The sequence below is a fragment of the Panthera uncia genome, assembly GCF_023721935.1.
Source record: "Panthera uncia isolate 11264 chromosome A1 unlocalized genomic scaffold, Puncia_PCG_1.0 HiC_scaffold_17, whole genome shotgun sequence".
Taxonomy (NCBI): Eukaryota; Metazoa; Chordata; class Mammalia; order Carnivora; family Felidae; genus Panthera; species Panthera uncia.
In genome coordinates this window covers 125,983,681-125,996,483 of record NW_026057577.1, presented here as the reverse complement: position 1 = coordinate 125,996,483, position 12,803 = coordinate 125,983,681, and the positions used below count along the sequence as shown (strand labels likewise).

The 12,803-nt window shown below is 41.2% G+C and overlaps 1 protein-coding gene across 1 annotated transcript in view; it reads right to left on the bottom strand.

Annotated features, from left to right (window-relative positions):
* The window catches only part of ADAMTS12 (ADAM metallopeptidase with thrombospondin type 1 motif 12), a 329,397-nt gene that overhangs the window by 206,895 nt on the left and 109,699 nt on the right, over positions 1 to 12,803 (bottom strand). The window contains exon 3 of the mRNA XM_049648220.1: positions 1,491 to 1,641. Coding sequence (XP_049504177.1) covers positions 1,491 to 1,641 — 151 coding nt within the window. The remainder of the gene's footprint in view (positions 1 to 1,490; positions 1,642 to 12,803) is intronic.

The following is a 12,803-nucleotide window of genomic DNA, read 5'->3' as shown; positions in this document are numbered from 1 at the left end:
CTCTGCCATAGTGATGACCCAGTGATCTAAAAATTAGTAAATCACACATACAAGTGTTATCCTATCATCCAGTGTGTAATAGGAATTGGGAAAGTCTTCAAGTGATTAGATCAGAGCCCTAAAATTTCACACTGAGACTAAGTTATCTGAATTAGTAATTTAATCAATCAGATCATCCAGAAGTATCTTCTCCCAGTTCTTGCTCGAAGGAGATTTAGACAGTAAGTTTTCCAATTAAGGACAAAGTTGGAATGGCTTCCTAAAGTTAAAGAATTTAAGCAGCTGTCCATTTTCGTGTAAAAACACATTATAGACTGAAAATTTCTTATTGTTTACATACTCTGCTCTGCTAAGATTACAGAAGAAACTCCCAGGAAAGTTACCATCTATCCCAGGGTCTGGGTGAAGTCTGTAGAGAAATTACTTGTACCCTTGTCCTTTCCTTCTCTTGCCTGCAAAGCTCAAGTTCTGAGTCCTCTCAAACCATGATCAGAATCCACCAGCGCTAATTCCTTCACTATCTATTTTCTCATTGAGGTCCATGGTTTCCAAATCCTTAAGACATATAAATAATATTAATGATTCCTTTTGTTAACTGGCCCCCGGCCCATAATTTTTTTTCCTCTGAAGAAAGGAGAAACTATGCAATATTTAAGAAAATGTTCCCATTTCCGGGGCGCTTTTTGCATAGATTATTATCTTCTACAAATCAAAGAGAATGTGGGAATTGCAAGTAAATAACTTGGGTCAGTTTACCTCTGAAAACTACCTGAAACTGTTTAGCACAAGGCAGAGAGGACCAGTTCAGGTCACTCCAGGGTCCAAAGGTCAGGAAACATGTCAGTGAACTACAAACAAAAGGCAGCCAAAAGAAGCTTAGCTCAGTTCATCATCTGATGAATATCTGTTGATGTATCTTTCAGTTTATCTTCACACATCATTATCAGCATCATCAAGCATTTAAATCTGCCTTCCAAAGGCAGATATGACAAGCAGTTTGGTAATATTCCACACTATAACTTTGTTAAGAGTAGAAATCATTGTCTTTAATTTAAACTATCTTCCTCTAGAGGATTCAAAAAGTTAAAAAAAAAAAAAAACAGGGGCACCTGGGTGGCTCAGTCAATTAAGGGTCCAACTCTTGATCTCAGCTCAAGTGTTGATTTCAGGGTCATGAGTTCAAGCCCCAAACTGGGCTCCACCCTGGGTATGAAGCCTACTTAGAAAAAAAAAAATTCACCATTGTGCATATCATGTAAGTATCATTGATTAATGTGGCAAGGATGTAGAAGATGCTTTCTCCCCTTCCCATTAAGAATATGAAGAGACTATGGAGAAGTGAAATGATTCTACAGGGGCACATACTTTGTGGCAACAGAAGAGTGGGGAGGAGATAAAAGATTTGAGTAAGAATAAGTCATGATGTAATAAAACAATAATAGAACCAAGACAAACTCCTAAATGCAGTAAGGAAATTTAAGTCACAATACCCTTTAATCCGCAGGTTGGTTCCTTCTGCTCTGGAGCTCTCTGACTCTGCCTCCTGTAAATGATGTGTGGGTGGTACTCTCCCTCAGTCAGTGGATGCTTTTTGACAGGCTCAATGAAGAAGTCTCCATGCGGTAGATGGAAAAATCCAGTCTGTAAATACACATAATGCAAAGGCCTATTTGAATCAATTCTGTATCTATGTAAAGACAATTAGCAAAGTGAAAATTACATAGATCACAATGATCCCTAAAATTCATAAAACCAATGCTTTTATAGTCTGCCATCTGATGTCCCAGAAAAGCTACACATAAATAAGTTAATGAGATGTCATAGCTTATAGTCATAGTTATTCAATGTTTTGGGGTCATGGATCCCTTTGAGATTCCAATGAAAAAAGTATACCATACACATGTAACCAAATGTGGCACACAATTATGCAAATTCATCCCCCTGCCCCTAAAACCCATTGCTGGGTATCTAGGAATCTTAAGTTAAGCACCTATGCTTCTCAGTTGCCCTGTTATGGAGTTGGTACCTATACTCCATACTCCACTGAAAATTGTTTGGAACGTTTACCTGTATGTGGGTAGCCCAGCCTCATGTTCATATGGCTGCTTGACTTGAAATGATGCCATTCTGCTCTCAAGGAAACAAAGAACAGAATGCTGAGTCCCTGATCTGAGACTGAGTTTCCTGGAGTCTACAGTACAAAGTCCTCTGTCAAGTTTCCAGGGGAAAGGGGCCACTCTCATTTCACAGTTATGGGAATCAGCAATATGCTGGAGAACGCCCATCAATGAGTAACTTCCTGGAGGTCAGGTCTAGAAGTGGTATATGCCTCAACTCTCTTTTCTCTTCAGGAAGTTTTCTTGGTCTCCATTTGAGATGTTTAGAAAACTCCTTTGCCAATGATCTCCTAGGATGGACTTAAATCTAAGGATCTGAGTTTTATATAAATGAAAAAAAGAGCTTTCCCTAGAAGACCTGCCTAAGGCATCATACTGAAGTGACCGGGAGCTCAGACTCTGGAATTTTAGTGGGTTCAATCCCAGCTCCTCCATATATTAGCATCGTGACCTTGGGCAAATGACTTGCTCAGTTTCAGCCTTCTCAAGTGAAAAGTGGGAATAATCAAATGTCGTTATGAAGACCAAATGAGTTAATGTATGCAAAGCTCTTAGAAGAGAGCCTGGCTCATAGTCTTATTGAACATTAAGCGTTTCCATATTTTATGTCATCTCATTGTATAGAATCAATATAGCCATTTAGTCAATAATAAGCTTGCAAAAGTAAACCTGGAAACACTGGAGGCTTAGGGAAACAGTGAAAGCTTCCAAGTTCAAGCCCCTCACTATACCTCAGCAAGCCAGGGCTGCCCTGCTCTGCAGACAAGTCTGAAGACTCTCTGAGCAGCCTCCACAGTCAACAGGCAAGAGGCGCTCCATGAAAGGAGGCTGCTCTCTATGGCCAGTCTCTAACTTGGGTGTCTTTCCAAAATATTTGCTTCATTAGACCATTAATATAACCAGATCTTAACATAAATGTCACAACTGGCTTCCTGTTTTGATTACTGATGTTAAAATATCTTTAATAACAAGGGGAATAGGAAAAATGGCACACTTAACTGGCAGTCATAAGAACAGCTGTTTGGCTTTGAATAGGTCACCCAGCCGGTAAAACAGAGATAATGCCTACTACCTCACAGGGCTGTTAGATGAACCAAATCAGCTAAGGCTTATAAAAGTGCCAATGCAAAGTGCTTTACAAATGCAGGGTGGTAATGCTTTAACTACCACTAAATCAGCGGTTACATGTGACTTCAAATTTCTGACATTTCTTAGGAGACATGACTTTTTTCTCAGAATCTTTCTCTGAGGCCCATGGGATTGAGAGAACTAACAAGGTCCAGACTATAATAAAATAGCTGTAAACAGACTCGTGCAGTGCTGAGATTTGGTTCCATTTCGACACTGAGACAGAGAACAGGGACATGAGGAGAATGTGAGCCTGTTGCTGATAAAGCTCATTTGTTCCACAGAAATAAAAACTCAAGGGGGGTGCCTGGGTGGCTCAGTTGGTTGAGCGTGCGACTTTGGCTCAGGTCATGCTCTCACAGCTCGTGAGTTTGAGCCCCGCGTCGGGCTCTGTGCTGACAGCTCAGAGCTTGGAGCCTGCTTCCGATTCTGTGTCTCCCTCTCTCTCTGCCCCTAACCCACTTGTATTCTGTCTCTGTCTCTCTCAAAAATAAATAAACATTTTAAAAAATGTTTAAAAAAAGAAAGAAAGAAGAACTCAAGGACCCCCCAGGGAAAGCTGATGTGGGGTCCCTTTGTGCAACTGCTATCTACTTAATACTGATGTCCTTGAAGAGAAAAAATTCACCAACAAGAAGGATTTATTGGTATTTCTTTAGCCTTACATTTGGACTCAGGTAGTACAGAAGAAACAAATGGGGCTCCAGTTGAGAATATATAACTATTTACGAGTAACATGAATGAGAATGCACGCAAGCCAAACAAGCGTTTTCCCAAAGCACTTTTATCTGCATTCCTCCACGAGGCCAGCCTTGCCAGCCTGCACCCGAAAATCACCTGTTCAGTCTAAATATTCCTCAGAAGCTGGATGGTGACCTGAGAGAGCTGGCTGACTCACCAGCTGGAGGGGAAGAAGGACACCTGCTCACATGCATGGACCCCATGTGTGCGTCACACAGAAGAAGAGGGGATGAAGAGACATCCACTGGTTTGGAGGAGAGTGTGGTGGAAAGATTCCTAGCTGAGCTCTGCACCTCTCTCTCCACCAACACATAAACATAAAGCTGTATACAACTGGTATCCAGGTGGCTACAGTTTGTTGGTCTCTTCCCACCTAACCAGAGCCAGGTCATGCTGGAAGAACTCATCTATGGTTTGCTTTCCAGATGAAATACTGGCTCCATGCTTTCCTGAAGCTGAATGCCCAAGAGAATCACCTTCTATTACCAGTTCTGGATCTGAGCCAAAAAAGTCACTTTTCATTCCAAGCTGCTCTGTAATCTGCTCACCTTTCTTAGATCCTTGAAGGAGAATGGGAATAGACTCAAAAGAAGTATGTAACTCACTGGGGACTTGTACTCTGTTCCCAGAAGAACCAAGGCAGAATGAACCCCAGACATAAGCTCAAAGAAGACAAATTGGCCCTTTCTCTCCATTGTTATCTACTCTTCCCCCTCGGCATCCAGTAGTCTCAGCAAACTGCTAACTCCCTTTTGGAAACAAGCTCATGTCCTTGTTTTAACTAAGTTATAAATATCTATGAATGCTTCCTGAGGCTATCTTCTAAGAATTGTTTTAAATAAACTTTAATTTGAAGATTTATAAACATATGGAAAGATATACAAATCATAACTGTAAAGTCCCATAAATCTTTCACAGATGGAACACCTAAATAGAGAAAAAGAACATTCCCAGCAGCTGAGAAACTCCCTGTTCCCTTCCCAGTCAATACCATTCCCCAAGGGTAACCATTATTCTGATTTCTAACACTAATAAATTAATGTTAAGCCTATCCTTAATTCTTCACAGGAAGCATTACTTGACACAAAAGAAAAAAGTGTCTACTAATTGGTTTCAACTGTTAGAGACTGAACAAAGGAAAAGATTTTAAGGCAGGTGGATGTCTTAAAGCCTATTAAATCAGACTCTTCATATTGCTTTATGCTTGTCAGGCAAACTCAGCTGGTGGTGATGAGACAAGGGGCTGAGCCACCTTGGCGTGAGTCAGCTGTCATTGAACCTCTACTACTCTCTGCTAAGGAAAGGTGGGGAAGGACCTTCACAGAATCTTTGGATCCAATTTACTTTCCCTAGTCTCAGACTGAATAGTTGTCTACAACCTCTTCTCCACCCATCAAAAGTATTAGTCGTCTTGATGTAATTGACACCATACTTTAGTTACTGCAATGATTTGGGCCTAGTGGGAAACGGGCAGTGTCTCACAAGGAATTTGTGAATGGAGTGTTCTAGAATCACACAGCCTAGACACCCTGAAGAGTCACCTAACCTGTGCTGGCATGCTTTCCAGTTTTGCCACAGGTAAAACCCTGCAGACTGAAGAGTAACAACAATGGTATTGCAAACGACATAGGAGAGAACTGCCAAATCAGTTCCATCCCTCAGGACGCTGTGTAGCACAGCGGAAGCGGGTGCTATTCACATAGGAAAAAGCTGTGAATGTACCCCCCTGGAGCTGTGCAATGGAACAATGCTGCCAAAACTCATCATCCTGTCCTGGAAAGAAATTCCTTTTCATTTGAAAATTTCAGAAGTTACCAGATCAACTTTTTCTTCCCATGGTAACAAAGACAACATGAGCAACATAATGGTTTGGGATAAAGAGGCACCCAAGATATTCGGGTATAGTGCATGAATCACTGGAAAAGATACCACCTGTCCCCCATTATAATACAGAGGAAAAGGATAAAAATGCATCCCCCAAATCATCCTTATAGATTATAAATCTGTATCTGTATCACTGGGCCATCCCTGTGCTAAGAGCTCTAAGAGGGGTAGTGACTCCTGCCCTCAAGGCTTATAATGCAGCCAGGAAGACAAGACTTGATATAGAGCACCCTCTAGAAAGGTGTGTATTGGTGAGGGGTACCTCCCTAGGTGCTAGAGATTCCAGTGCTGGGATTCAGGGAAGATGAAGCCCAGTGAGGGCGAGTGCTTTTAATGTTTATTCATTTTTTGACAGAGACAGCATGCTAGCAGGGGAGGGGCAGAGAGAGAGGGCGAGACAGAACCCAAAGCAGGCTCCAGGCTCTGAGCTGTCAGCACAGAGCCTGACACGGGGCTCGAACTCACAAACTGTGAGACCATGACCTGAGCTGAAGTCAACCGCTTAACCTACTGAGCCACCCAGGCGCCCCTCGAGGGCGAGTGCTTTTAAGAGGGCAAAAATAGAAGACTGCACTTCTAGGGGCGCCTGGGTGGCTCAGTCGGTTAAGCGGCCGACTTCAGCTCAGGTCATGATCTCGCGGTCCGTGAGTTCGAGCCCCGCGTCGGGCTCTGTGCTGACAGCTCAGAGCCTGGAGCCTGTTTCAGATTCTGTGTCTCCCTCTCTCTGACCCTCCCCCGTTCATGCTCTGTCTCTCTCTGTCTCAAAAATAAATAAACGTTTAAAAAAAAAAAAAAAAGAAGAAGACTGCACTTCTAGTCTACAAAACACTTGGCAGAGCCCTAAAGCCATGACAGAACTATTAACATTTTTGTTGCTGGTCTGCAAGAGGCAGAGCGTTTTATCATTTAATATGTAACCAGGACCCCAAGTGAGAAGTCAAGAGATGACAGAAGCCACAAAATATAGATGTAAGACCACTGAGAAGATTCCTACAGGAATATCCCACCCTCTGCTGTGATCCCAAGAGTTCCCTGACATGGCTCCATGGAGCCAAAGGGGAGAGTGACTGGTAATGACATAGACTCATGAAGACTGTGCATATTAGTCTTGGCAGCACTAGTAATTCATGTGGTTTGAGGAGATAAAACTCAAGCCAGGAAGACATTCCCTGATGCATCCAACCTGGTAATTACCATATGTCAGGCAGATATTATAACAGTACAGATCTGGTCCCTATCTCCTGGAACTGTTGCCAAAGAGAACTTCCTGTGATGTGGAGATGTTTTATATCTGCACTGTCCAATTTGATAGCCATAAGCCTCATTTAACTTTTTTTAAAATTAAAAAAAAAAATTTTAATGTTTTATTTATTTTTGAGAGAGACAGAGACAGAATGCAAGTGGGTTAGGGGCAGAGAGAGAGGGAGACACAGAATCAGAAGCAGGCTCCAGGCTCTGAGCTATCAGCACAGAGTCTGACATGGGGCTCGAACCCATGAGTTGTGAGATCATGACCTGAGCCAAAGTCGGATACTCAACCGACTGAGCCACCCAGGCCCCCCTTTTTCAAAATATTTTGAGTAGAGTTGACAGGTGTACAACATAGTGAGTCAGTAAGTCTATACATTATGCTATGCTCACTACAAGTGTAGTCACCATCTGTCACCATACAACGCTGTCACAGTATCATTGACTACATTATCTATGCTATACTTTTTATTTCCATGACTTGTTCATTTCATAACTAGAAGCTTATAGCTCCCACTCCCCTTCACCCATTTTTCTCATCCTCCCATCCCCCATACTCTCTGGCAACCATCAGTTCTGTCCTCTGTATTCAAAGGTCTGATTTTACTTTTTGTTTGTTTGTTGATTCATTTGTTTTGTTTTTAGTTTCTACATATGACTGAAATCATATAGTATTTGTCTTTTTCAGTATAACTTATTTCACTTAGCATAATATCTTCTAAGGTCTCTCCAAGTTGTCACAAATAGCAAGATCTCATTTTTTATGGCTGTGTAATATTATTCTGTGTGTGTGTGTGTGTGTGTACACCTTCTTTGTCCATTCATCTATCAATAGACATTCAGGTTGCTTGCATATCTTGGCTATTGTAAATAAAGCTGTAATGAACAGAGGATTGCATGTATCTTTTCAAAATAGTATTTTCATTTTATTCAGGTAAATACCCAGTAGTGGAATTATTGAATCATAGAACAAAGCTGGAAGTACCACAATTCCAGATTTTAAGATACACCATAAAGATGTATTAATCAAAACAGTATGGTACTGGAATAAAAACAGACACCCAAATCAATCTTAGAAATAAACACTTGCTTATATGGTTAATTAATGTATGACAAAGAAGGCAAGAATCTACAGTGGGGAAGGACAGTCTCTTCAATAAATGGTGCTGGGAAAGCTGGACAGGAACATGCAAAAGAATGAAACCGGACCACTTTTTTACACCGTACACAAAAATAAACTCAAAATGGATTAAACACCTAAATGTGAGACCTAAAACAAAATCCTAGAAGAGAACACAAGGAGTAATTCCTTTGACATTGGCCATAGCAACATTTTTCTAGATAGGTGTCCTCACACAAGGAAAACAAAAGCAAAGGAAAACCATTGGGACTACATCAAAATAAAAAGCTTCTGCACAGTGAAGGGAAGCCACCAACAAAACAAAAAGGCAACCTACTTAATGGGAGAAGATAGTTTTAAAAGATATGTCTGATAAGGATAAACAAACACATAGAGAACTTCTACAACTCAACACCAAAAAAATATGATTAAAAAAATGGGGAGAGGACCTGAGTACACATTTTTCCAAAGAAGACATCCAGATGGCCAACAGACACATGAAAAGATGCTCAACATGACTAATTATCAGGGAAATGCAAATCAAAACCACAATGAGATACCACCTTCAACCTGTCAGAATAGCTACTATCAAAAAGATAAGAAATAGCAAGTGGTAGTGAGGATGTGGAGAAAAAAGAACACTTGTGCACTATTGGTAGGAATGCAAATTGGTGCAGTCACTAGGGAAAACAGTATGGAAGCTCCCCCAAAAATTAAAAATAAAAATACCATATGATCCAATTTTATTTAACTTTAATTATTATCTTGAATTAAAACAGCCACAGGTGGTTAATAGCTACCATATTGGACCCGTATTTCTAGAGACTGGCTGACTAACAAAGGAGATCCACAGCATATGGATCATACAGTGATGAGGGCTGTAATCAAGGCAAATATGAAGACCTACTTTAAAAGAAAAACAGACAAGGAGCGCCTGGGTGGCTCAGTTGGTTGAGCGTCCGACTTCGGCTCAGGTCATGATCTCGAGGTCTGTGAGTTCAAGCCCCGCGTCGGGCTCTGTGCTGACAGCTGGGAGCCTGGAGCCTGTTTTGGATTCTGTGTCTCCCTCTCTCTCTGACCCTCCCCTGTTTGTACTCTGTCTCTCTCTGTCTCAAAAATAAATAAAAACGTTAAAAAAAATTAAAAGAAAAACAAACAAATGTGACATTTCACTATAACAGTTTGTTTTTCGAGATCAAGTCAATCAGGAGTCAGTTTGAAAACACCAATGTACTGCACACAGACTTCGGAGAATTGAGAGAGAGAAGTAAGTATTAAAAAATGCAACATTTGCCAAAATTAAAATGAATCATCAAGAGCAAATTTGGCAGGAGAAGGACTGTGAGAGGGGGCTGCCATTGTCCTGAGACCAGAATGGAAGGGGCGTGGATGTCCCAGCAGGAGCTTGGGACTGGAGTCGTGATCATATAGAATTGGAAGCCAGGCTCCACTTATAGAAGGAGTTGTTCCTCTGGGAGCTCTGGAATGTCAACCTACATGTCCTCACACGTCTCCCATGCCCTTCAGAGAAGCCTGCCACAACCCTAACATACAAAAGACCAATCCCACTCACTGGCTGGCAATTTGGAGTCTAAATAGTAGGAAAAAAAATCCCTTCACTTAAAAAAAGTTAATGAAATGGATTCCAAAACAAATATAAGATGAAAAATCCATTACAGGGTTTAGTGGAAATAGCATGAGCTGTGTGATCTTGGTCAAATTAGTCAATACAGGGAGCCCCAGTTTTCTCATCTGTAAAGTGGGGCAAAATCTGCCTTAATTTGCAGGGTTGTATCTATCAGAGATGTCATATGTAAAGTTCCCAGCAGAAGGCTTTACCATATTTACTGGTACTCAATAAATGCACTGTAGCTGTCATAGCATCATCCACAGTAAGCATAATAATACATAGTGGTGAGGAAAGAAAGTCTCTCAAGTCTACCTGCTTGGTTTGTCTCTTAGCTGCAAGTAACTTAACTTCTCTCTGGGCCTCAGTTTGCTCATCTGAAAAATATGCATAGTGAGAGTAACTTGTTAACTTATTAAAACTTATTGTGTATATTAAATGAGTCAGTATAAAGCACCTGAATGAATGTTAGCACATAAGTGCCTAATAACAGTTAGTATGATAGCCTACAGAACATTTCCCACAGATGCCTGACGTGATGGTTAATTTTATGTCTTGACTGGACATGGAATGCCTTGATTAAATATTATTTCTGCATGTGTCTGTGAGGGTGTTTTCATATGACATTAGCATTTTAATCAGTGGGACCCAGTAAAGTAAAATGCCCTCCCCACTATGGGGTGGCCATCATCCGACCCCTTGAGAGTCAGATCTTCTCTGGCCCTCAGACAGGAACTTATACACCATCAGTTCCCTTGCTTCTCAGGCCTCAGACTCACACTAAATTATGCAATGGTTTGCTTGGTTTTCTAGCTTGCAGATCGTGGGAGTTTGCAGCTTCCATAACTGTGCAAGCCAATTCTTGACGATAAATCTCTATATGTACGTATGTCTATATTACACTAACTAGGGAAGAATCAGTGGTGATGGGGTGTACACGGAGTTATGTGGAAAAAATCTGAAAGGAGACAGAATTAATAGATTTCACGTTCTTCCTTTGCTGATAGTCTGAGAGCTAGAAGTGATGGTGAAGGCCTTCTAATCAAACCTGTGACACATCACAGGTTTGTCAGCCTGGAAAGTCGATTCTCGGGCAGAATCAAGCTTAATTCCCAAAATTGGATTTCTCCAAATGAATTAAGGCCGAAATCTTCAATACAATTAATTTCAAGTCTCTAGGTCAACCATGGATGCCAAGTCCTGGCCTCTTTTCTCCCTGAAAATAGTATCTACAGCACAGGTTTTCTGCCAAACTTTGGAGACAAGGCTGAGTGAACAGTCAACTCCAGCACTAACAAGCAGTGGAGCTTTGCACAAGTAATTTGGTCTCTCTGAGACCTTGGTTTCCTCATCTGTAAAATGGTGATGACAACATGTTCTTTGCTGAGGAGACTTAGTAAGAACTGAACAAGGTAATACGTGAAAATTACTACAAACAGTGCCTGGCCTTCAGTAAATGTGGCTGTCTCTTATGGATTTCCTCAAGGTGATGGTATTGGGACTCTTCTCTGTGACTAAGTCACTTCTTCATCTTGCAGCATGGTAAACACAGTGGTTGACTTTGAAAGTACTCAGGTTTTGGTTCCAGAAGTAAGGGTAGAAAGGCTGTCTCCCAATTCGTGTTCTCACCGGATAGTACCGGGAACTAAGTACTTTTATTCCATTATAATTTCCAAGCGTTGTTCACATAGATTCCCTGACTGTTGTTCTTAGGGAAGAAAGGCTAAGTCTCTGACAGAAGAAGAGCCATTCATCCCACTAAAGTGGATCTTTAGAAATAAAACTGCAATCACCAAACAGAACAAGACATCAGATGACCTACTGATTTCTAATTTTAGTGTGCAAAGGAATCATGGAAAGCTTATTAAAAATGCATATGCCAAGGAGTCTTGACCAGAGATTCTCATCGGTACGTCTAATATGAACCCAGGAATCTGCATTTTAGCTAGCACTCTGGGATTTTTGGTAGAAATAATCCATGTATCACACTTTGGGAAACATGACACTATTCTGTTAGATGGTGCTTGATTATTTTTCTCTTCTTCCACCGTCAAACCAGTATAACACTAAGGTTATGGAGAAATATTAGCAATGACCCCAATTAAACACTGAGTTCATCTCAGTTAAAAGAAGTTTCAGCTGTAACAATTGTTGATTGCAGTTTGTGGAAAATGTTCCCCTGAATCTGAGGTTCACAGACAATGCCCATAACATCTTGGCAGATCAGGGTGATAAAAAAGGTCAAAAAAATTTAAAACATTCTAGGAAGTAGATTCTCTAATTGAATAAATGTTTTTGGATTTGAAATGTGGGATCATTTCACATTAAGAAGAAGCTTCCCTGACAGAAATGCCGAAGAACCCTTCCAAACCTGTTATTCTCGAAAATTAAAAAAGGAATTCGTTACATCTCAAACCATACATCCCTAGATAAGCTAACACAACCAAGGAGCACCAGCTAAGACACACTGTAGCAACCAAAACTCATCAGAACTCTTCCACACTGCCTTCAGGGACAGGGTGGGAGCCTCATGGATGATAGTGACTTACAAAATGGTCTCAGTCCTGAGCAAAAAGAGAGATGCCAGAGACTTAAGGTCATTTGGGACTACTTCTCCTTCTCTCAATAATCTTCAATCAGATAAATATCCTGTTTCTCAGAATTTCTCTACAGCTTTGCCTCTGGGTGTGAGGAGGGGCGGCTCTAAGCAGCCATCCATATTTGCCATCACCAGAAAATGAGGAGCCCGACTAAAAAGAAGTGGGGGGAAACTGCCAGCATATTGGAGGCCCAGGAAACATGTTATTAGGGAGAACAACAGGGGAGAACAAGCTTCGCGGCAGTGGGAGCATTCTCTCCCATGGAGACCAGAAAACCGTGATGGCAGATTTAGCCAAGATACAGCATTATTTTGTCATGATGTCCCAGCAGGTCACCC